Genomic DNA, 26524 nt, shown 5'->3' with positions numbered 1-26524 from the left:
ATAAATTTATAATAACCTAGAGTGTACGGGCCGGAATTTTTACCTCCGGACTTTTACCCCCTTCATGAGGTCAGCTCAATATGTACGGCCTGGATTTTTACCCCCTGGCCGGATATAGAAATAAGTAAGAATGATTAATTTTCTTCTTTAAGTTTTAATTTAATAGTAGGTACACATTTGATAAGTTGTACTTCAATTTATTTGTAACCTTAACTAATCAAACAGGGTTGAATTTCAATTCTGATATTCGAGTTTTGGGATTCGATTTTTAGGGCTAACTGTTGGTTAAATATTTATATACAAACATTTTGGTGTCCTTGCAGTAGGCCTTATCAATACAACAATTGGTCGAATTCTTTGTACCGGGTGCCTAAAACTACATTTTACAACAGGTATTTCGATGACCTACCTCAGTACAAACCATAAATAGCTTATGGTTTGTGCCTTAAGAAACAAAAAGGCATATATTGTGTTATTGTACAACAGAATTGAAATAAATTGTTTTTCCACGGTTAATCGTTTAAGAATTGTTCACCAAATTATCATTTAAATTAGTTACTTTGATTATTACATACATACCAACAGTTGGCCCCAGAAACCCAAATCCTGAATATCAAAATAAAACAGCAAAATCCTGTTTACTTAGTTGAGATTACAAATAAATTAACATAGACTACTATAATAATAAAAATGTTTACTATTAAATTAAAACTGAAAGAAGAAAATTAATCATTCTCAATAATTTGTATATCTGGCCAGGGGTAAAAATCGGAGGGTAAAAATCCTGGGGGTAAAATTCCGGGGGGGAAAATCCGAGGGTAAAAATCCTGGCTGTACATCTACAGTTGTGTAAACGCTAGTTATATGAACAGGGGACAAAATTCTGGTTTTGATTGCTAATCTAATTTATTGTCTAACCTAACCCAACCTAATCTATTTTAACCTAATCCAACCTAGCTTAAGTAGTTTTTGTCATTTTTGCGCTAACTGGATTTTCCGACGCTTTTCCGTATACCTCCGTTAATCACCATCAGATCTTGAAAAGTCTTGCATATTCTTGTTCATCTCACTCCGCCGGTTAATTTGAGAACCCACATGACCTACTTCGAAAAAATGTTGTTTTCCTTTTATCTGCTTTTTCGGGGAAAATGACAACCATTTTTTTCAATTCAGGACTTTATTTACGGTAGCATAATTAAAGGGACAAAAATATTATTTTAGCGAGACTCGTCCATGATCGATAGATAATTACCTTTCTTTTGACTGTTGTATGAATAGTATCCTAGCCATCTTGTTCAGTGGAGCGAAGCGAAGCGAGTGTTGCTCTTATACTACACTCCTGCTTTTGTTACAAATACTCCTCCTGAACGGCTGAAGCAATCTGCACGAAACTTAGCAGTCATAGTAATCAACCAGGTTGGCACCACTGGTGCAGTTGTTGTATGACATGCTTGTCAATAGCTACCGATAATTTGGTAAACTATAAATGTTTATTACCGAGTTGTTTATCAGTACTGTGTTTACCGAAAATTATAACTTCAAGGAAGATATTGACTGATAATTCGGGTCGGGAAGTGAACTGGTCGTTAAGATATCAGTAGTTGTGGTTCAGTCCGCACGTGGTCGGAGACGGACAGGTTTGCGTGTTTGTGTGTTGCCGAGACCGAGGACAATTTCGTTCTAGTTCGTTCTAGGAACTGTTCGTTTAGTGCGGGTTCCTGTGATAATCTACAGTAGTTACCAGTTATTACAGTGCCAATTTTAATGACTGAAAGTAAAATTAGTGACTTTTTTACTCCGAATAGAAGTGCAAATCGGAGAAGATCCCGTTCGTCACCTGCCTCACCAGGTAATCTTCAGAAGTGTATTGGATTAACCGACATAGACATGGAAAACGACGAGGCAAAAGTGGGTGATCTAACTAAAGGTCATTAAGATGTGCTCTAAGAGATGTTATGTCTGAGCTTCTTGACACCAAACTCACTACTTTGGCCACAAAAAGTGATTTAATTAACCTATCTAACCAAGTAGCAGTCCTGCAGGAAGAAAATTATTCCAAAAGAGAACAGATTAGGGAACTTGAGGTCCAAAATAGGCTTATTATGGATAAGTTGCTTGATTTGGAAAGCCGTTGGAAGCCAGAAGGAATAACCTTATATTCAGGGGACTAATATGGGGTCCAAGAACATCAGATTTTAAGCACGTTGTAGGCACCTTTTGTAGTGAAATTTTTGGAATTAACCAAGTTTGCATCAATAGGCCGGTACATCCATTAGGAAAGGAAAAAGACACTATTGTTGCTCACTTGCCTTATGATTCAGATATTGAATACATAATAAGTAGGGTGAAAAACTTGAAAAATACGGGTTACGGTGTGTACTACGATTTCCCGCACGAAATTTGGGTTGAACGGGCGTGTTTGGCAGCAGTAAGAACTAAAGTCGAGAAAGTGACAGAAGAACAGAGAATGCCTTTAGTGTATGACACACCGTAGGTACACATCCATATCTGTTGGCACAAACAACCGAATGAGTACCTAGGCCTAATATTGTTTATTCAATTGTTTAATTCGATATATCGTTTGGTTAGTTAGGTTAAACCTTACCTAACTAACCAAACGCTATATTATTGACCAAACTAATACTTCCAACTTATTGACAATGAATAGCGGAGATGAGTTTATTAATGAAACCGAATCGGGTGACGTACCGGTAATACAAGAGTTTCAAGAACGTTACGCTTCTTGATCTGACCAAAGAGATAAATAGTATACAAGCCACCTACCCGGATGGATCTCTGGTTAAGCTTTCCCGACATATTTCTAAATTATAACAAAACTTTGAACTTTTAAATGATGACAGGGAAAAAAGGCTAATGATCTACAAGAGTGTATGGCTGACGTGAAAACTATGTCTTCCAAACTATGTTGGGAAAAAGACCGTCTTCAAAACGAGATGAACACTTCTTTTCAAATTCAAGACGATGCCGCTGTTCAGATCGCTTCATTGACATCACATATCGGGCTGCTGGAGGAGAAACTCCGAGAAAGAGATGACATGACTTCCTTAATGGCCGAGAACAGCTCGATAAATGTAAAATTGGTGGAAGTGACAAATTCTATGAAAACAATCGACTCAGACAAAAAAAAAACAATTGAACGTTATTGTAGATCTTAAAGTTAAGAATAGTTTAGTGCAACAGGAGATCACTAATTTAAACATTATATTGAAGGACAAATGGGTTGATGACAGCATTATAAATGACTATTTCCTTTCATTACAAAGCTATGTGATTGATGGTAATTGTCTTTTTCTTACTCCAGCTTTGTCACAGCTAATTAAGCTTGGCAACCAAGATGTCATCTCAGACATAAATGGATCTGTTGTTACACTAGTTGTAAATTTGTATTCTTGTGTGTGAACAACAGTTGTGATCTAGTAAATGGGGAATCTGGATCTAACTGGTTCATTTAAATGAACCAGGCGAACCATTGACTTTGGATACTGTCAATAGGCATTCCATTTAAGTGAACGAAATATATCATTGACATTGGATACTGCAAGTAGGCCTAGCCTAGACTTTTATTTAACTTAATATGAGAACCAAATTAAACATAGAATTTTGTTCCTGCAAGTAGACAATTCATTCACGTGGACAACAACCAGACTCATAATAGACTTTGAAAACTGCAAATAAGCATTCTGGGTACCCGGCATTCTATTTAAGTGAGACAAATATATCATTGACATTGAATTAATCTGCTAGCTCCGCTCAAAATTGCAAGCAAACGGCTGGGGTACACTTCCATATCTGTTGCACAAACAACCAAATGAAAATATCGATATATCGATTATTAAGTTAGATAATATTGTTTGGTTAGTTAGGTAGGCCTAGAGAAGGTTAACCTACCGTAACCTAACTGACCAAACGATATATCAAATTACACAATTTAATAATCAATATTACTCATTCGGTTGTTATAAACTAACTTAGTTTAATATCACAATAACCCTGCCCTAGCAAACACTTTACCTAGGCCTAGGCATTGAGTATAAACCTAACCCTTAGGTTTATAGGTTAGGTTTATACTCAATGGCCTAGGTAAAGACATTGGCCAAGAGCATGCATTTGCTACCAACATACCTGCTGAAAAATTGTGTGCTTTGGAGAAATTAGATCAAATTAATGGAAGCTTGATCTTATATCACACAAACCATGAAAAAACAGACTACAAACAATCAGTCTTTCGATAAGACAAAGTAGGAACTAACTGGCTGTTGGCTGGTTGGCTCAATTGGCTATGGCTGGACGGTAATTAATAAATAAGAAAGAAAAACGTAGACATAACCTCAGTTTACACACACGACACACAAAGTTAGGTACAGGTACAAGAAGGTACAAACAAAAACAAATCATTTGACTGAGATGTTTTTTTTCTAAATGGCACAAATGTGGCCTTGAATAAAATTCATGAGGCCATATAAGACAACAGACAACGACAAGAACAAAGATGTGTGAGGACGGTGGGGCACACGGGAGGGACTAAGGCTAACATTAGTGTCAGCGTTCGCCACTGAGCTAAAATTATTAGAACCACTTTGAAAAAATTTAGTTATAAAATTAACTTTTTAATTATAAAATATTGTTTTAAAATTATAAAATAAACTAGCTATACCCGCGGACTTTGCCCCGTTTAACTTATTAATTTTCAAGATAACCTCGTTCGCATGGCTCAATCACGTCCTGGTTGAAGTTCGTTCGCTACGCTCACTCACCTTTAGGTTGGAGCTCGTTCGCTGCGCTCACTTGCCTTCAGGCTAGCTCGTTCGCTACTCTAACTCGCCTCCAGGTTGATGTTCGTTCGCTACGCTCACTCACCTTTTGGTTGCAAATTAGCTGTTGTCATAAATAAAAAAAATAATAGTGCTGCACCCTGTTGGTAATCCTTGTAACTTTAATGCTATTGAACATCATAGAACAGAACTAACTTGTTTAATTGAAACAGCTGTTAAGATTCATTAATTCCTTTTAAATATGAAACACTAGCAGAGTACCCGTCCTTCGTACGGGGTTGGAATATAAGTATAAAATGCTTATTGCAGTTATACTCAAGCTTTGCGATTGCAATGGGTGGAGGACACAGTTTGATAAAATTTGCTTTTTTAAATTTACAGTATTCTATAGTATTACACATCTACCAAAGCCGGATAATGTTCTACCATTTTACCTAAACAATAGAGAAAAATAAATTATCAATTCGCAAAATATCAAATTATTCATGAAATGAAAAACATATACATAACTGTAAACAATCCTACTTTGACAGTTCTCATTGCGAATCACAGTTTTTTGTTGCTGCTTAGTTCAAATTAGCTGTTTTCATAAATGCAAAAAAATATAGTGCTGCACCCTGTTGGTAAATCTTAAAAACTTTTTCATGTATTTCCATATCATAGAACCAACTTTTTTTAGTTGAAACAGCTGACTAAATTCTTTAATTCCCTTTAAATATGAATACTCATAAGGTTAACATGGGGAATTACAGAGCCACTGGGGCGGAGCCCGAAAGGATTTTTGAGATAAGAATATGCCTATATGTTAATCGGGAATGTAAGCTATCATCATGCCAAATTTCAGCCCAATCCGTCCAGTGGTTTATGCGTGATTGAACTTCAAACAAACAAACAAACACACAAACTTTCACATTTATAATATTAGTAAGATCATAAGGTTGACATGGGAAACTCCAGGGCCCCTGGGGCGGAGCCCGAAAGCCCGATCAGAATAAAAACTACTTAGTTGTCCTATTTAATGCCCAAAGAATCGGTGTACCGAATTTCAGCCTCCTAGGTAAATGGGAAGTAGGATAATTAGTGATGAGTGAGTGAGTCAGTCAGTCAGTCAGTGAGGGATTTGTCTTTTATATATATAGATTTTTAATTTTTTAAATAAAACTGTCATAACATAACCTAACCAACCAGACTTGCTGATAACTTAATATTAAAACTGTATAAGATAAAAATCTAATTAATGATTACTTATAATTTTTAATTAATTATAAAATTAATTTTAAAATTTAGTATTATAAAATTAAACTGTCACAAATTTTTCATATCAGCAAGTTTGGTTGGTTGGTAACCAACCAAACTTGCTGATATGAAAAATTTGTTGGCAAAAAGTTGATGTTACCAGCGGGATTAGAACCCGGGACCTCCAGAACATCAAATCGAAACGCTACTAACTATGCCACGAACGCCGCTGAGAACTCAACGTTTCGTTACGGTAATCGTGTTGCCTCAAGAGTATACATTAGCCACTGGAGATATGACGTCACTACACCTTTAGCCTTAGTCCCTCCCGTGTGCCCATTCCTGTGTCGATGGACGTCTCCTGGACTCCGTTCCGTTCTGGGTCTCGCTTTCTTTCTCGTTTCTCGGCTCGGTCTCGTAATATTCAATTCACTCTCACTGGTCAGGTCAGCTAGGTCAATAAAGTAAGTCCAGTGGTCTTGATCACTCCACTCCGTATTCTCCGACCAGTCTCACTGTCCCTCTCACCCCTATAGTGGGGTTGTAGCCTATGGTAGCCTATAGCTGCATAATATAGTGCCCCTATTAGTGGCAGAATATTTCAGTTCTGGCGGGGAGGCTGCAACTTTAGGTGGTTACTCGACGTTCTGTACCCACGAGCATCTCAGCTTCCACATGCACAGAAGGCCTTGGAACAGATCCTGGGATAACAGCTATTTGTGTTATAGCGTATATCTTTATTGGCCTGGTTAGATAGTTGTTTCTTTTAACAGTTGCGACTTGCGAACTGTGCATTGTAATTTTGTTAAGGTGTTTGTTTATTCTTTACAATTTGTTTACTTTTGGCTTGAGCTGATTGAAAGGGTGTTTTATGATTATGAAAATTAAAGTGCTGTGAGTGTAATGAAGCTGATTTGTTATTAGGTAGGCCTATTGATAATTAAATGTTTTGCGTGCATAAATTATTTATAAAGTTTTAAACGTTCACTTTATATTTTTCGGATTCCTCAAGAAAGAGTGATCGTTAATAGGTTAGGTTGAGTTGTGTTTGTGTGTGAATTTGTTAGATTGCAGTTTTGGTAGTGGTAGGTCTAGGTTTATTTTAAGAAGTTAGTTGGGCCTTTCAGTTGAGTTTAGTTTAGGTCTAAGTTTAAGTTATTGCCTTTGAAAAAGTTCAATTAACCTATTAACAATCACTCTTTCTTGAGGAATCCGAAAAATATAGGTTAAGTGAACTTTTAAAACTTTATTAATAATTCATGCACGCAAAACATTTAATTGTCAATACCTAATAACAATTAAATCAGCTTCATTGCCCTCACAGCACTTTAATTTTCATAATCATAAAACACCTTTTCAATCAGCTCAAAGCTCAAGTCAAAGGTAAACAAACAGTAAAGAATAAATATATACCTTTACCTCATAAGGTTAACATGGGAAACCCCAGAGCCACTGGGGCGGAGCCCGAAAGGATTTTTGAAATAAGAATATGCCTATATGTTAATCGGGAATGTGAGCTATCATCATGCCAAATTTCAGCCCAATCCGACCAGTATTTTTCGCGTTCACTTGTCACAAACATACATCCATACATCCAAACTTTCTCATTTTTAATATTAGTAGGATTATAGTTCAATGAAACATGGAAAATCTATTTATTTTAAACTAAGCTATACGCATATGTTAATAAAAACTCACTTTATTACTCTCCCTGTACCAGTAAACAGGAACTCATGAAACCCAATGTTATTGAAATTGATTAAATTGAAAAAATCAGGGAAATGGAAACTCACTTAATCTGCAGGATTGCTGTGGTGGGGGTATTTTGCCTATTCCATAATATGCAGAGGCGGTATCACAACCTGTGATTGCAAGGAAAATGAATAGGTTGCTGCAGATCTCTGGAACGACAAAACACTGAAACATTTTTATTATTTTAGTTATTAATGGCCGCCATTTTGAAACGACTTGATCAAACTCAACCATTGACAAAATGTGCCAAGATAATGTATTCAAGTACTTGTATGCCAAATTTCATTAAAATCGGTTCACACATTTGAGTGTTATGGGTTATAGCCAATTCATGGCGACCCAGCATCCTCTTCCTCTTACGACCGCCATCTTGATGACGTCAATACGGACGACCGAGGTCCTCAAAAATTGGGCTCTGGGCGGTTTTACATTCTTAGGCTTTTTTATTATCACCACCCTAAGTTACATGCTCCCCGCCAGAACTGAAATATTTTCCTGCTACCCATCCCCACTATAAATTATTACTCCTCCAGAGAGCAGAGAAATTCCCTCCTACCTTACTCTTCACTTCACTGGTTATGGTTAGTCCAGTCTCCATCTCCAGTCCAGTTCCCGTTCCCGGATCCCGAACCCCGCCCCGTGGTGAAATATTTTGATTTTGAGTGAGTTTTGAGTTTGAGTTAGAGTTATGTTATGTACTGTCGTACTGAGGAAGGGCCTATGTTTTGTCATGTCAGTGGTTTTATGTTTAAAGGAAACTGGTCAGTCCAGTCTCCATCTCCAGTCCAGTTCCCGTTCCCGGATCCCGAACCCCGCCCCGTGGTGAAATATTTTGATTTTGAGTGAATTTTTTTTTTAGTTTTGAGTTAGAGAGAGTAGAGTTATATGTTAGTGTTATGTTATGTACTGTCGTACTGAGGAAGGGCCTATGTTTTGTCATGTCAGTGGTTTGGTTTTATGTTTAAAGGAAAATTGAATTGATATTATTATACATCCATTTTATTTAACTTGGTACGTAAATTATTTTTTTATTAAGAGCCATTTCGAATAAAAGATGTATAGATAGGTAGCTATATCCTCTGAAACTGGTTAGATTTGACAGTATAAACAGGTTTAGGCTAAATCCTCACGTAGGCTAAATCCTAGTTTAGACTTGAGTGACTAGGCCTAGGCCTAGTTTCCAAACAGTTAATTTATCCTAGGCCTATACAATACGAGCTAGGGCACAGAAAAAATACAACTATAACCCAGAATGTCAACCGCATGGTAAAAAGCATTAAGTTAAGTGTTTTGAGAGAGCTTTGCCATTCAATCGTAGGCAGCGCCACCAGCGTTGCTATGCTGAGTGCATGGCAACGCTGGTGGCGCTCCCTACGATTGACAGGCAAAGCTCTCTCAAAACACTTAATGCTTTTTACCATGCGGTTGGCATTCTGGGTTAGGCTATAGTAATATGTTTTCTGTGGCTAGGGGTACAGTTTCTTAACTGGGCTATGCTAAAATCGATTGAAACTATCGATTCAATTAGTAAACCTTCATGCGATTTTTTCACCATCAGCAAGTTTGGTTGGTTAGGTTAGGTTATGATAGTTTAATTTTATAATAGATATTATTTAACCCTCCGAGTGTTATTTGTCGAAGCTTCAACTCACAAACACTGTTTACACGGCAAAGGCTCTATGACAAAATCGGATTGAACTGGATAGAGTTAGGTATCGTTTTATTTGGCAGATTCTAAGCTTTCTCCCGAGGTCTGTCTCTAAGCGCTTTTTTTTCTCGAGCCGATCATAATTGTAGCAGACAGCTGACAAACGTATTTGTAAACAGCTTGGTTAACCTCGCACCGATGACTGATGTGTTTTATTAGCCTACGTTTATCATTGTTTTAGTGTTAAAAATCAAAAGTAGTGATATACGTGGTGCGTTATAAGAAGATTTAGGTGATTTTGAAGGGCTGGTTGATGATCCTGAAGAAGTACCGGTAGGTAGTGATATTGATGTAAATTATCAGCCAGATTCCTAGCTATGGTTAGGCTATGCATTCTTAGCTAAACGCTAAACTTACGTACCGAAATCTGTTTTTTGCCCATAACTTATTTATTTGCAAATGTACTTCCTTATATTACTATATTTTTGGAATCCTCATAAAATTTTGAACAAAGTGGCTATTTTCAAATATTTATAGGCCTATAATGTATACAATTTCATTGAGCGCAAACTTATTTTTTTTTTTAACTTTCCAAAATATTTTTTTTTACCTAAAAAAATTTTTTGAGACAAATGTTCCTTATGTTTTATGTATAATATTGAAGCCCATGATTTTCCAAACAAAATGTTATATATAGAACAGTATAATTAACATTGTTTTTAAGCTTCTCAGATCCGTTTTAATAAAACCTTGCAAATGCGCAAAAAATAGGCAGACATTAAGGCCAAAACAAGGAACACTCGGGTTAAAAATATTGATTACTAATCAATGTTTCCAATTCGATAGTTTCAATCAATATTAGCATAGCCCAGTTAAGAAACTGTACCCTGAGCTAGGCTAAGTAAGTTATGTCTGTTATTTTCAAATCCATCAGGGGGATACATATTTCAATTAGGTACTTAACGTGATTCGCAAAAGCCAGAGAAGGTTTAACTTACTGTTATACAGTTCCTTTTAGCGAATTTCCCATATAGGGAATAAGCTATTACCGTAGGTCTCATGGTAAGACCTAGACCCGGGACCGATTTACTTTTTCGTTTTGAGGTCCCCAGAGGCCAAAAACACCATCCGTTCAAATTCATATATATATATATATTTATATATATATATATATATATATATATATATTTATATATGTGTCCGTTAGCGCGATAACTCGAGCAAAATTGATCCGATTTTGATGAAATTTGGTACAAACGTGTAAACCTACATTTATTCGAACGAGTTCGCGAACCAGCATAATCGGACCATGGGATCAGGGGTTTATGGGGGGTTTTATGGGGTAAAAATGTGTTTTTCTCATTTTTGTCCCTAAAAACTTTAAATTTCTAAATTTCTCCCTAGACCATTTTGAAGAGCTTAAAAAAACAAATAATTTAGTATATTGAAGTTTTTTTGAATGTTCATTGACTACGGAGAAAATTAAAAAAACTTGTAAATTTAAAATTCCCATGTTATTTTTATGGAGAATAAATAAACTGTTCTAGTTTGCTTGTTTATGGATATATTTTAATCAAATTTGGCAATTTGACTTATTTCAAACTAAGCTATCAATATTTCAATTGAAAAAACACACCTCAACATCTTCCCCGTAGCAGCAAACCTAACTACTCACTAAAATTAATGTTATTTAAATAGGAAATAAATCTGAAAATTTATAGGGAATATTTTAGTAGAAATCAAGCCGGTTAAATGGAAATTCGCTTAGTATGCAGGTTTGCTGCGACGGGGGTATTTGTGTTTGGTATCGATTTAGGCCTAACTCTTACTTTAAGGCCGATATTTGATATTTTTGACATCGAGCGAAATTCACTGGTAATGTTTGCCATCGATGTTTTTTACCGATAGCAGAAACTTGTCAACATTTTTACTTTAGCACCAAAAGTATTTAAATTAGGGGCTAGGGGACCTTTAAATTTTTTTTCAATATTATATTTAAAACTAGGCTATTTAATCTTTATGGATAGGCTTCCACAGTCCTCACTTATATATAAAAGTATATTAGTTTCTGTACATAGTCACAGAAAACGTATACTACTATAACCCAGAATGCCAACCGCATGGTAAAAAGCATTAAGTGTTTTGAGAGAGCTTTGCCTGTCAATTCGTAGGCAGCGCCACCAGCGTTGCTATGCTGAGTACATGGCAACGCTGGTGGCGCTGCCTACGAATTGACAGGCAAAGCTCTCTCAAAACACTTAATGGTTTTTACCATGCGGTTGGCATTCTGGGTTATAGTACGGTAGTATGTTTTCTGTGACATAGTGTACATAACCTGAGGACGCGGTCGAACCCCGAAACCAAGACTGTATATTTTTTTATTTAATTCATTACATGTCATTACATCATTTGACAGGACATAAGTCATAATATACAGGATATATTATGAAAAACACTTGAAATAAGTTAACTATTTAAAAAATGCTTGCATTCTATTGAATAGAATAGTTATTTGAAGTGTTTGTTTCTGGATTTTAATTTTACAAAAACAGTCTGCAGGCAACATAAACTAACAACTCGATACATTATAACCTAAACTTTAACTTACCTAGTCTAACCTACCTTCAAAGGACTTAATGCAGTCACCAATTCACATAAAAGCACGACCTACCACCCTGACATGCCTTTTCTGACATCAAAAGGAGTTTGCTTACATTCTAGAGGTTTGGTTAGGTTAGGTTATGTTAGAATAGCACCATTTTATTATGTAATTTCTAAACGGCGAAATATAAATCAATAAATCATTAATAAGGATAAAATACTGGTAACAATAATAGGTACATTTTATTAAATGTATTAACTTATTGGTCTTAGAAAGTGAAAAGCGTAACTTAATCAGGCGATTTTTATATTGCAGAATCAGAGTTAGCTAATCTGTCACTTCCATTCGCTTGACTATGATTGAAAACAATCAGCTGTTGGCTTACTTAACCCATAGTTCAATCCACTTGTAAATGTCATCCATCCTACTTAGCTACCTTGTTTATTGTAATGTTGTATATTATTACGGCGATATCTTGAAAAATATTCATCAGCTGTGAAAAATAATGGTATATTTGGATTCAGGAGGTAAAAAAACTATAAAGTAAGATATCAAAATTAAAAATTTGTTTGGAGGCACCTATACGGAATAATTACGATAAAACTAAGAAATAACAAAAATGTCTTACTAAATTATTAATCTAATTTTGTTTTATTACTCTGAGATCTAACTTAAGTTAGGTTAAAAATTTTTTTTTTTTTGAACCAGGTCTTCAGTGTGGATCTGAAATGTGTATTAGGTTTACTATCAATATTTTTTATGCGGAGTCAATCAATGAAATATCTGTTACTATGTTTTCTTAATGGTAAGTGTGAAAATGTAAAGGCAATGGACGATGGAACTGATTAATAAGTTGTTTGTTGATATTTTTGTATAGTAGAATCAGAGATGTAATGAAACATATACTATATGGCCCCTATTAGACAAAGTAGCCTGGCGACGTCGCTAGCGAAAATAGCTGGCGAAGCACTGGCCACCACACCTAGTAGCCAGTTGAGTACAGTAGACCCCCTCTTAACCGACCCTAATGGGGGACCTAGGTCGGATAACTCAAAAGGTCGGATAAAACGGACAATCCCTAAAATCATAACATAATGAAGTGCTATTCATTTAGAATTATATAATCATTATTTTGAAATCATAATTGCATTATTTATCAAATAAACTATACTCTTATCTCCTTTTTCCTATTGATAGAAAAGTCACAAATAAACACAAAACACGGTTAAGTCAAATAGGCCTACTTTCAGTGGAATATATTATAATACTAGGCAAGAGTCAATAAAATTCCTATTTTAATAACTTTTGTACTGTAATTTATTAATTGATGCTTTACAAATCCATCGTAATACGGTACAGAACCTCTTGTCAAAATTAAAGATACAAGCAACCATTTTGTTACAAGACAGGACGTTTAGGAGGCACAAAAACTATCTTGACCTTGGAGCTGTTAACCCCCCTTCCCTGCCCTCCCTACAAGTTGCGTTGTTTGTTTACTCCAGCGATAAGATAATCAGTTCTCGATAACACACTTTATGATGTTATACATTTGCCGCACAGATAACAAACAGATCAGATGCGCTCGAGCTACGAACGATGATGACAAACTGACAATAGGCTGTGCTATATTTTTTGTGATCAACACAAAATAACTTATTCTTAGTCATATCCTGTGGAGATAAGCGTATGGTTCGGTTCTCATCGCCCAGCGTGGGAGCGGAAATGCCGGGATTCCTAGAAAGCGGCGGTTAAAACGAGCTGCACTCAAAGCAAGGTTGGTTAAAACAAACTGTATTATTTTACGATCGAAGGCGTATAATCCGATTATCGGTTAATACGAGGTCGGTTAAGAGGGGGTCTACTGTAGCTAGAATTTTACCGCCCACCGCCGTTACTCATTTTGTTGTGAGTGCTTGTCTTGTACTTGTACTTGTTATGAGCGGTATGTTTACAGTGAATATTGAGTGATTAAAAGTAGGCTATCTTCTCCTTTTGTTACTTCTGAAGAAAAGGAGGCAAAGGAAGAGAAAAATATACGTTCATCCAATGCTTAGTGCAAGAGAATCGAAAGGGTTATATTACACCCTTTTTGATGAGCTCTGTGCGTGGACAATACAAAATGTTTCAATTATTTTTGTATGTCACAATCCAGATACAGATATAGACTGACATTTTCCATAGATTCCATATAGACATATCCAATACAGATGTAGACATTTTATCAACTGAAGTGAACAATTCACCCACTCACAACACAACAGAACGCAACACAACAGTGTGCAAGTACCCCCGTGTTATGAACTGACCGAGTGGCGACGTGATACTGGCGACCTAGTGTAATAAGCTCCATATGCTACAACGCAGCATCGCCAATGTGGGTAGCCAGTGGCTACCGCAGTGGCGACGGGGCTCGGTAGCCAGTCAGTCGCCAAAGTGTGGCTGCGTCGCTGGCTGCCCTCGTGTAATAACATCCATAAGAATCAATGACCCATGCATGACAAGCTGAGTAGCCAGTTTGGTCACTGGCGACGTCGCCAGGCTACCTCGTCTAATAGGGGCGTATTTGCTATTACATTTTTTAGTCCTTGATGCTTTGGTAATCATATTAGTTTTGTCTGCTGTCTTTAATGCTAAATTATTTGTTTGGAATTTTTTATAGTACCTATAGATATAGTTTCTTTAATATTTCAAAAGACTGTATTGATAAGGCACAGCAATATTTCTAAAGTTTATGACAGCTGACTTAGTTTTGCTAATGATTTATTGGGAGTGAAATAACTGAAGATGAAAGGATTTGTAATTTAATATAAGGAAGAGTTTAATATAAAGATATTTAAATTTAATAATTAGTATTTTTGCAACTTCAAAATTGAAATTTAAAATGTCAATAATAAATTAAAAGATGTGTAACTAAGGGAGACTAAGGTAAATCTGGTAAATAATGTATGTCAAAGTTTTACTCAAAGATTTGGTAAGTTTTTCTCATATCAGCCTACACAAGATTAATCAAAACCAAAATGGTGGTATCAACTACTTACCAGATTTAAAAGTCATAACTTAAACGTTTCTATTAAGGCCATAAAAGTTGAATTTTGTTTCTAAAAGCGTTGGCGGATGTGTAACTATTATATGCAAGACATAAAGATTAAAATGTTTCTATTTTGTTTCCTCTTCCCGTTGCAAAGCACGGGTACAACAGCTAGTAAATATATAATACTAGCTAATACTAGCTGTTGTACCCGTGCTTTGCAACAGGAAGAGGACACAGAATAGAAACATTTTAATCTTTACATCTGTTGCATGTAATAGTTACACATCTGCCAACGCTTTTAGAAACAAAATTCAACTTTTATAGCCTAAATAGAAACGTTTAAGTTATATGACTTTTAAATCTGGTAAGTAGTGGATATCACCATTTTGGTTTTGATTAATTTTAAATCTTGTGTAGGCTGATATGAGAAAAACTTAACAAATCTTCGAATGAAACATTGACATACATGATTTAGGTACCTTCATCTTACATATCTTTTAATTTATTATTGACATTTAAAATTTCAATTTTGAAGCTGCAAAAATACTAATTATTAAATTTAAATGAACATTTTTTAAAATTACACTCTTCTTTATATTAAATCACAAATCCTTCCATCTTTAGTTTCTTTACTCACAATAAATCATTATCAAAACTAAGTCCGCTGTTATAAACTTTAAAAATATTGCTGTGCCTTATCAATACAGTTTTTTGAAATATTTTGAAGAAACTATATCTATAGGTACTGTAAAAAATTTTTAACAAATAATTTAGCATTAAAGACAGCAGACAAAACTAATATGATTATAAAAGCATCAAGGACTAAAAAATTTAATAGCAAATACAGTAAATGTTTCATTCATTGCATCTCTGATTCTACTCTACAAAAATATCAACAAACAACTTAATATACAAACTTGTTCTTTTAATTAGTTCCATCGTCCATTGCCTTTTCATTTTCACACTTACCATTAAGTAAACATAGTAATAGATATTTCATTGATTTTAGAAACAAAAAACACTGTGTACTGCTTAGTTTTATGATATTTTCCTTGGTTATAATTTAATCAGTGGTGTGGCAAAACACAAATAATAAATGTATCAAATAAAGTAAATGTGAACTGAAACCTAGGATTAAGATAAAATAAGAGTATTTTGTATTAGCATTTGATAATTAAATATAGTTACATATATACAACAGATTTTAGAAAACAAAAATTAACGTACAATTTAGTAATTGATGATATTCTTTAGTTTAATTTAAGCATCAAGCAAAACACAATAACTTAATTTACCTAAACTAGTTGTTACCCACGGGCTTCACCCCGTTTGACTTCATAAGTATTAATAAAATTGTTGATTGGTTAAGGCCTTTTCACACCGGCGTACTGGACGTACTGTACGCGGTCCTTTCACACCGCACAGAAACTTCCAAAACGTACTTGTTCGGTTGCAGTCAGATAAGTAATACTGGCTGAGCACGTGGTTTGGAAGTGTTCACTGCGCATGCGCGAGCCCATGTACGCCACGTACGTTTTAGAAATATCGCTCTATGAGCGATTCACACAAAACCATCGCGTACGTACTGGACGTACAGTACGTTCTGTACGCGCGATGTGAACGAGCTCATATGATAACATGGGCACCGATTTGTTGAAAAAATACGTACCAATCGTACAGTACGTCCAGTACGCCGGTGTGAAAAGGCCTTTAGGCTTAGCTGAAATAAACAAAACATACTTACAGCTGAGGTATTTTTAACATTAGGTATATGGAAAGTTCCCTTTGGAAAGCAATTACGACCTTATAGGGCAATTAAAGAAATAATGGATAATTTTGCGCAAGTTTTCTCGTCATGATGAACATTTTAAGTATATGGTTTATGGGGGTGTGACTTGTAGTTTCCTCAAAAGTTCATGGGTACTTTTGGCTTTATATATAGACTAGCTGTACCCGCGGGCTTTGCCCCGTTTAACTTCACAAGTGAGCTCATTCGCATGGCTCAATCACGTCCTGGTTGAAGTTCGTTCGCTACGCTCACTCATCTTTTGGTTGCAAATTAGCTGTTGTCATAAATGTAAAAGAAATAATAGTGCTGCACCCTGTTGGTAATCCTTGTAACTTTAATGCTATTGAACATCGTAGAACAGAGCCAACTTGTTTAATTGAAACAGCTGTTAAGATTCATTCATTCCATTTAAATATGAGTACTCATAAGGTTAACATGGGAAACTCCAGAGCCACTGGGGCGGAGCCCGAAAGCTCGATCAGAATAAAAACTAATTAATTTTCCTATTTAATGCCCAAAGAATCGGTGTACCCAATTTCAGCCTCCTAGGTAAATGGGAAGTGGGAGAATTAGTGATGAGTGAGTGAGTCAGTCAGTGAGGGCTTTGCCTTTTATATATTTAGATATACATATAAAAAACAATGTGATGTGCAAGTTATGTTAAGTTAATCTAACACATGTTAAGCAGTTAGAATTTATTTAAAGTAGCCTCCAAATTCATATAAAACATCTTTACTTTGTAATTTTAATACTGTTTCCATGAAAACATATCAATAACATTATTTTCATAACTTAGACGCTTTAAAAAATCCAAAGCAGAGCCATAGTTGATACAGCAACGGTTATAGAATTTTTTTTCTATAATTATTGACATACAGTAGTTTTATAATAAATAATCCATGATAAAAGGTTAGATTACAATAAACCTACCTCATAGTTATGGAAAATATTATATTTAATTTCTTTGTATCAGCTGTCTGAAATTGTGAAATATGCAGTTTAGCAGTTCTTCTTGTTTACATTTAAATGTCAAAGCAAATGAAAAACAAACATTGTTAGTGTTCTCATCACAGCCATGGAGACCAATCAATATTTACTTTTAAAATGTTCACCTCAGAACTTTTAAAGCCAAAGGGGCAAAGCCTACAATCAGTATCGAAATGTGAATAGTCCTATAATGGTCCTTGGTATGGTAGCTATATTTTTGTATAATTTAAGCCCAGTTGGTTCAGTAGTTTTTGCACCTATTAGTAATACACATACAGACAGACACCATTAGATTTTTATATAATATATATAGAATATAGATATAGATATAGATAGATATAGATAGATAGATGTAGATATAGATTTTTATATAATAGTATAGATAGAGATAGGCCTAAGCTCTTTGATCTCAGGGAGGGGTGGTCTTGCCGGTTCGAATGGTATACTGTATTAGGCTTTAACTTAAATGCAGATAATTTTTTTATTGTTCTGGAATAGGCTAGGTTTGTTATGCTATTGTAATCTGATAATGTCCAAAGAAAGATGCCAAATGATTTCAATGAATTTGATGTAATAAAATAATATTTTATGATTAAATTTGAAATATATAGTTCTTGATGAATTTAAGTTATAATTGGGCCTATTAGGCTAAAGTTTGCTTATAAAGGGTATTAGGATAATTATTTGTTCTGTTTTACAGACAAGATGGCATCAAAAGAAGACTTTGAAAACTTTTGGTCTAAATCAGATAGAAGGAGAAAACATGCCACGAACAACATAAAAATTAGTGAGTTACACATGTGGGGTAAAGCCAATGAGTTACCCAAGAAATCTCCCACTCTTAACGCCCTTATAAATGTAAGTAGGTACCTAGTAGACTTTTCAGAAAGTTTTTGACTTCAGTTGGTTTACACAGAGTAGATAATAAGTATTCCAATAGTTTATGATAATATTTAACTTCCCCGATAGGTAATTACAATAGGCCTAACTATTTACGTGGATGGCACAAAAAGACCCAGACCTAGAGCCCTTTTTACTTCCCCCCCCCTATACAATAGTATATGGAGAAAGTATTGTTTTAGTCAATTTTTTTTATATTGAGTTTTGAGTGAATATCCGTTATGGACCCAAAAAAGTGGTTTTAGAAGTGATGTCTGTGTGTGTGTGTCTGTATGTGTGGATGTGTACAGTCCGATTTTGATTAAATTTGGTATGTAGGTACTAATCCATGGTATCTCCAGGCATTTTTTCTCACTTTTTTCAAGTTTTAGCGAATTTCCCATATAGGGAATAAGCTATTACCGTAGTACTCATGGTAAGACCTGGACCCGGGACCGATTTTTTTTTTTCGTTTTGAGATCCCTAGAGACCAAAAACACCATCCGTTCAAATTCATATGTATATATTTATTTATATATATATTTATATTTATATATGTGTCCGTTAGCGCGATAACTCGAGCAAAAATGATCCGATTTTGATGAAATTTGGTACAAACGTGTAAACCTACGTTTATTCGAACGAGTTCGCGAACCAGCATGATCGGACCATGGGAACGGGGGTTTATGGGGGCTTTTATGGGGTAAAAATGGGTTTTTCCAATTTTTGACCCAAAAAACATAAAATTTTGCAATTTCTTTCCAAACTATTTTGTAGAGCTCAAAAAAACAAATAATTTAGTATATTGAAGCGTTATAATGCGTCTAATGGTTACGGAGAAAATTCCAAAAAATTGTTAATTTAAAATTCCCATGTTATTCTTATGGAGAAACTGTTGTAGTTTGCTTGTTTATTAACATATTTTGCCCAAATTTGGAAAATGCATTCATTTCATACTAAACTATTAACATTTTACAAAAAAAACTAACTTTTTACCCTCCCTGTTGCAGCAAACCTAAGTAGTCGTTAAACTAATGCTATTTAAAGGGAATAAATGTGATATTTTTAAGGAGACATTTTAGTGTAAATCTAATAAGGCAAATGGAAATTTGCTTAGTCTGCAGGTTTGCTGCGGCGGGGGTATTGATTTGTTATGGTGATTGTTCTATAAAATAACAGAACAATCAATTTTTTTCAAAAATGAACAATTTTGATAAAACTTAAGTAGGTACCGGTATGTTATAGCCCTTTAAATTCTGACCAAAATGGAGTTTTGTTGGTTGTATAAAGGTGGAGGTGGGGGAAGGCCTGATTGCTCTCGCTATTTACATGCCATCTTTGCCATTTTTTTTTTCTTTGATCTATTAAAATATTTTCTATGTTTGTCCCCAAATGATTCTTTTGCATTTAGTTTGGTTTTGTACAGCAAAATTTGGATTTTAGTTGCTTTGAAAATGGTGCCTTGTGCGTGTACATGAGCCATGCGTGCACCACACGTATTGTGTGTATCGACTTTTATATAAGCGTGATGTTTAAGGAGAAGTCATTCAAAAATTGACATGATACATCTTCTTATTGGATAAACTCTTTGTAGACAGTGTTGCGAGTAAATATGTATAGGCACCTGCTAGCCATCCTTGGTGGCCTTGAGTTGAATATACACATTTTCCTCTACTTTTCGTGGTAAACATTTAAAAATTACTACAAAATTTTGGCTGTGAATTGCTCCCTACCTCTAAATCAAGTTTTTAAATTTCCCTCTGTTATAACCTGGACCTAAGTATTTATCTTAAGGCAATTAAAGTATTTCTAAATAAATACCAATTCATCAAAATATATGATTGCTTTTCTACGACTCTGTGGGAGGTTTAAGCCGAATATGGATATTTAACAATCTAGATGAATGTGATGTTATGAAATAGAGTTAAACAGTTAATAATATACGGTAATAAGTTTTTTATCACAATCTTTGACTGCCAATATTTGAAGTAAAATCTATTATATTATTAAAGTGATACAATCAAATTATATGTAAATGGTTAAGGCCATTTACCAAATAAAAATATAGGCATATGGCACATCAAAATGAAGCTTAGAGTGTGTAGATTTGCCGAAAAGTATTGATATGGGCGAACTTCCTAAGGGCTCTGCCCCACAGGTTGATTTCCAAAAGGCTACGCCTGGCATGCTTCCAATGTTTAAATGATTTAATTTAATTTAGTTAATGAAACAGCTGGTCAGTACAATGAACTGGTGTTTGTTTATTTACTCGAAAAAGATGTTTGTGATGCTTTATGTAGATTGAGAAGGGTTATGTTTGGTTTTAAAGTGAGGTTGTATACGTTTTGTAAAGTATTACTCAATGTTTTATTTTTTAATTTATATAGTAAGCTACATGTGAAGAGGCTTGACTATTGAAGAATTATTGTAAAACATGTCATTCATGAATCATCAATATGAAGCAATTGATGCTATTATTGCTATTGCTACATTAATGTATGTTGTCATATTCTTATGGATCTATTAACATCAAAAGTAGGGGTTTGAAAGTAAGTAGGTTTACGCTTTTAAATCAGTTTATATTTTCAAACTAAACCATAGAGTTGCTGTATTTTAAAACGTACATCAGCACCACTTTAATAGCTCTCTAGGTCACATTTTCCTCCCGTTGCAAAGCACGGGTATAGCAGCTTGTGTTACCCTATTCCTGCACCTGTCTGTAAATATTAGTTAGTTGTGGTACCTATATAAAAGTAGAACAATTTTTGCAGTATCCTTTTTATTTTAACTTTGTTTCAGAGCAACGCTGTAAAACATGGAAATGTGCTGCCTGAAGAATGCAGCGTAGACACATTTTATAAAATATTGGAAGAGTTGAGCATTAGATACAAAATAGTACAAGTGCCCATTGATCCCAAGTTTAAAGGCCATAACGCCCATACTAGTAAGATATTTTTCCATGTTCATTCCAGAATTAGGATTTTGAAGTAAAATTTGTACCATTTAATATCCATGCAAAATTATAGTTTCCTCTCTACATTGCATAGACTCATGAAGTCTTCTGGGTATTTTTATGTTTCATGGCCTAAGGGCGCTAAAACTAATCTTATATCAATTTTTGTCTGTTTGTATTTTGTCAATAATAATGGCCATAATGTGCCAATTTACACTGTCTACTCCGGGAAAACTAGAGCACAAGTCTAGATTTTACTGTTTATTCTGTATTCATTGAACTTGTGAGAATGCCTTTGGCTTTCTATTTCTTGACCTGGCCTAACTTGTTTGCAAACAACATAAGGAATGCCAAAACCAGTTTTGAGCAATATTTTGGGTGTACTTTTTGTAAGTTACCTACTACATAAATTTAAATGGTAATTATCTATTTAAAGAATGACTCTAGCTGGAAACTGTTGCTGCATCATTTAAATTATAAGCTGTTTGCATGTTGATTATTAAAACTTGTTTTAAAACCGTTTTATGGTCACATTAACATTTCATCAAACGTTTAACAATAATTAACAACAAAAAACTTGGGCTCTTGTCATTCACCTATTGGGTCTCATGATGATTGGACTGTCCAATCAGAATCGATCCCCACTTACCATCTTTTATGTATTTACCGTAGTAAGTGTAAATATATTTATTATACCATACAAGTCTTAGATAAGATATATTAAATGTAAAAATTTTTTAGATATTTTTTTTGTAATTTCAATTAATATTATCTTTAAATTAAATAATAATCACTCATGCAAAATCCACAATCCACTTTTGGGAACTCTACTGTAATGTCCTAAAATGTTGGTTGATTGAAATGATAATGGTATTTGTCTGTAATTTATCAATCATTTTAAAATTCCTATTCATCCAAACCAAACAACATTTTGAGTTTAATCACAACTTATGTAATTAGTAAACTGAGCTTGTTTTTTAGTTAACAGTACCAGGACACCGAGCTTTGCTTGGATTGAATTAAACATTAGACAAGTGAATTAACTAAAGTAAAAATGAGTTATTATTTAATGAATGTGAAAACATTGTATATGATTCAAATAAATATACCAATATTCATAAAACAAACACAATACATATTTACCGGAATCATGGCGTGTATTTGTATCTCCTGTGTAGACAGCAATCACCGAATGAATCTTGAATCTCTGCCGTTACTGATTCACACACGTCTTCATGGAGATATATGGCTCCACAGTGCATGCATGCCACGTGCAACTGACCTAATTGTGAATATTCTAATCCACTGACGTGGCAACTTAATAGAATTGAGAAGTTGCATTCTGGTGACGTTTTTCCAAACGTCGAGCAGAAATTCGTTGACGCTCTTGCTCAAGATGATCACCCAGACAAAGAGGCTAAATTTGTTTAATGACAATCGATAGTATAGCTTCTCATCCTTGCAAATTATGTATATATTTTCGCTTCTGAGGTCTTCTGCGTTTCATTTTAATCTTCAAAATATTTAACACTAATGTACCTAGTAAACCATACTAAATATAACTATTCTTTAAAATTGTTAGTCCAAACCAACCAATTTGTTTACACATCAAATCAAAATAAATTATGACTGTAAAAATAACCTGAATCAGCTGTTAACTGTTGGTTAACTCAGCTAAAAACGGTATTGACGATAACATGGGAACTTTAAAGGGCTGTTGGACGGAAACTGGATTTTTGCCAGTTGTTACCCACTCCAATCAATTTCTCGTGGCCAAATACCCCATATTAAAAAGAAAATCAAATATCCAAGTTTGCCCGTACACAGTAGCCTACACACGCTTGTTTTAGAGTATAGGATAGGATAGTGGGATTCAGTTATACTTTGTTCACAATATTTAGGCGGTTTTAAGGGAAGAAATCTACTTGATCCTTACCTATAAAACAATAGCTCAATAGCTGATTAAATAACATTTTATTTAATACAAAAAAGTGGGGGAGGGGAATTTCCCTTAACACATTCACTACCAGGTCACAACAAGAGTCCTCATGTTTCTTGAAAACCTTTTTTTCTCAGCCTGTGTGCATTACAGGGATAATCTACATATACTCTTAGAAAGATACTTGTCTGTAGATTTGCAGAATCCCTTTATATGAGTAAATAACCATGAGCCTTATGGGTTGCCATGCTGGTGATGAAATAACAACAAAAGATACAAACAGAAAATCAAAACAAATTAAAGAAATTCCAACCACATGTTTTATTTACAGCGTGGGATAAAAATAGAGAAGTTTGCACAATACATATTTTTGGTTGAGTTTTCGACCACGGGTGACTTCTATAAAACACAACATAGTGTTTTTGCAAGCTCAAAAAATATGTAGCCTATTGTAGAGCTACGTTCTATGGGATTCCGGGGCCCAAGGCAAAGTTCAATAGCGTGCCTCTCTGAATACCTGAAATATGGCTGTGTGGGTTCCCTAGGCACCGCCTTGTTCGCCTTTATGTAGGGCCGCCTCTGTCTACGATTTTCCCCCTACAGTTCTGTGATTCCCTAAATTGTTAACAAGTTTATAGGTAGTTTATTTGTTAGATACTGGATTCACTATCACTACATTCAACACTATCACTACCTATCACTATCACTATCACTACATTCACTTTCACTACATCACTATTCAAGATTTTTTTAGCTCCTAATATTTGATCAAAAGTATAAAAGAAAAGTGTTCCATACCTACTTTGTTTGACATATTTGCAGTTATTATATTAACCCGAGAAGTTGCAGTTTTCAGTGTTTATTTTATATTTTAACTAAGATGATTTTGTGTTAATTTGTGTATTTTTGTTCTAGAAATCTTGATGATAGAAATTAACACTGTACCCCCTTTCACATTTGACGGATCAGGTTTAAATGAAAAGCAAGCCTTACATTCTGCTGCTAGGAAAGGTCTCAAATTCTTGATAGCCATAAGCAGTGATACTGTGATCCTGTGAACCACTCTCACACATTTTGATTCTTAGGCCTACACTTGTTGGATAGAATCTTTGCTCAACCTGGATTCTAAGTGAAATTTCAATATTGATAAGTTTAATAACTACCACTTTCTAACTGCTGTAGGTAGTGAATACTACCGTGAATTTTGAATACAGTACGGTTAGTTAATTTGTTCGATTACAAGCTTTTATGTTGTGTTGTTATGTGCTTAATGTTTAAATTTGAACAAATTTGTTTAAAACCTAACGTTTATGTGTTTTATGTTGTGTGCTTAATGTTTAAATTTGAACAAATTTGTTTAAAACCTAATGTTTATGTGTTTTATGTTGTGTGTTTCATGCACTTTTTGTACGAACTCTTTGCTCACACCAGGCTTTATTGTAAAGTTTAAATTATGTCCAGTTTTATAACAATAACTGCTGTAGGTGGTAAATACTACTTTAAATAATAGGTAATTTTGATAACAGTATTGTTAGTTAATTATTGTTGGATTAGAAGCTTAAGGGTTTTCCTTAAAATAAGTATTTTTGTGGAAATAAGTTATTGTATTAAGCAAATAAAAAGATGTACGTCATAATTTATACATAAAAAACTTGTTTAAACTGTGTTTTGTTTCCTTTTCCAACTCAGCTGATGGACCAAGACGTGGTAAATTATCTGGTTATCCGAGTGGTCATAAAAATCTGGTTCAATTCAAATTTATCAATTCTAGACCCAATTTGCTATTAAATTTGTTAGAAGAAGAAGAAGAAATGTGTTTATTGAAATAAAATAACAACTAGGTGAATCTCGTCGAAATCGACGGTTACTCTTGAGGTTTTACATAATTCAGCTAACTGTGATGGATCGAGCAAAGTTATTAAAATCTTAGGGAGGATAAACATAATTATGAGTACCTAAGACGATAGTGAACCTTAAAAAGCGTGGTTGATGAATTCGTTGAATTCAATATTTTCTGTCCTTACATCAACGGCTTTAGGTTGCCGAAAAGGCTTTTCATGAGTCTTACTATTGTTTCTTGTTCATGACTTGTTCATGTTAAAGCCTCTTTCACTATATGGGGAAAGGAGTTCATATAATTGGTCTGTCATATGACGGAAAGAGTCAATATTACTAAAATGGCTTGTTCCATCTGTTTTGGGAAAATCATTCAGATCATATTTTGGATTGTATAAGTGATAAATCACCATCTTTGGTCATAAAAAAACTGAATTTTATCAACGGGAGGCATATTAAATCTTTTTATTTTTTGTATTTGATAAAAATATCTGATTCTCCAGAAAGCAGTAACATTCTTACTTCGATCCAAGCGATTTTAATTCCTTCTCTTGCCACATCGACCCATGTATTTAATCAACCTGTACTTACTTGCTAACTGATTAACTTATGGGATAGTTTTGCAATGGCCATATCGATCACATAAAGCTGTGCATGTATTTCGTGGATGGAATGAACCATAATTGTAGGAAATTTGACCACAAATCATGAACATTTGGGGAACCAAATCCATAACCTAGTCCAGCCTTGGTAACAAATTTTGCAAATGCGATAAGATGTGATGGCACTGTTGTGTTTCCGAATGTTTTGTATGTATGTAGTGAGGTTTAGATACGTTGTTCGACCTAGCTAGATGTGTACTTCAAAGTAAAAACCCTGTACACATTTTTTTAAATACCTGAATTGACACTAATTTACCTACTTCACCAAAACCATGGATGAAACATACTCCGTAGTTAGTCTATTGCAAAACTTGAACACAGCTCTCATTCTCAACGTACCTATCTATGACACAATTTTCCACCCGATTATCGAAAACTATTATACCAAAAAATGAATTTCTGGTCTTCTTTCTTGAA

At 34.6% G+C, this 26524-nt stretch overlaps 2 protein-coding genes across 5 annotated transcripts in view; one reads left to right on the top strand and one right to left on the bottom strand.

Annotated features, from left to right (window-relative positions):
• Positions 1-4284, bottom strand: part of LOC128992975 (zinc finger protein 708-like) — a 51772-nt gene extending 47488 nt beyond the window's left edge. The window contains exon 1 of the mRNA XM_054416723.1: positions 4144-4284. The gene's annotated coding sequence lies outside the window, so the exon portion shown is untranslated. The remainder of the gene's footprint in view (positions 1-4143) is intronic.
• Positions 4285-8508: 4224 nt separating this feature from the next.
• LOC128991445 (uncharacterized) lies at positions 8509-25244 on the top strand. Of its 4 annotated transcripts, none has more exons than XM_054414326.1 (4): positions 8509-8603; positions 18539-18696; positions 21517-21661; positions 24525-25244. In XM_054414326.1, exons 2-4 carry the CDS (start codon positions 18544-18546, stop codon positions 24665-24667), a joined length of 441 nt encoding a protein of 146 aa, XP_054270301.1. In that variant the 5' UTR covers positions 8509-8603; positions 18539-18543; the 3' UTR covers positions 24668-25244. The 4 variants fall into 4 exon arrangements, with proteins under 4 accessions (XP_054270301.1, XP_054270300.1, XP_054270299.1 ...); XM_054414325.1 differs by having other exon boundaries at positions 8510-8623; XM_054414324.1 differs by lacking the exon at positions 8509-8603 and adding an exon at positions 8671-8792.
• Positions 25245-26524: the final 1280 nt, after the last annotated feature.

This window comes from Macrosteles quadrilineatus, unplaced genomic scaffold (genome assembly GCF_028750875.1).
Source record: "Macrosteles quadrilineatus isolate MER2022 unplaced genomic scaffold, UCM_ALF_1.0 Scaffold_4__1_contigs__length_99947679, whole genome shotgun sequence".
Taxonomy (NCBI): Eukaryota; Metazoa; Arthropoda; class Insecta; order Hemiptera; family Cicadellidae; genus Macrosteles; species Macrosteles quadrilineatus.
The sequence above is the reverse complement of the archived record's forward strand: the minus strand, read 5'-3'. Positions and strand labels throughout refer to the sequence as shown.

Excerpts from the sequence above, each read along its gene's own strand:
- LOC128991445 (XM_054414323.1), top strand. The coding sequence starts at position 12,537 with ATGGTATATTTGGATTCAGGAG. Across the intron at positions 12,559-18,538 it reads GGTATATTTGGATTCAGGAG|ACAAGATGGCATCAAAAGAA; the intron begins GTAAAAAAACTA and ends TCTGTTTTACAG. Across the intron at positions 21,662-24,524 it reads AGGCCATAACGCCCATACTA|AAATCTTGATGATAGAAATT; the intron begins GTAAGATATTTT and ends TTTTTGTTCTAG.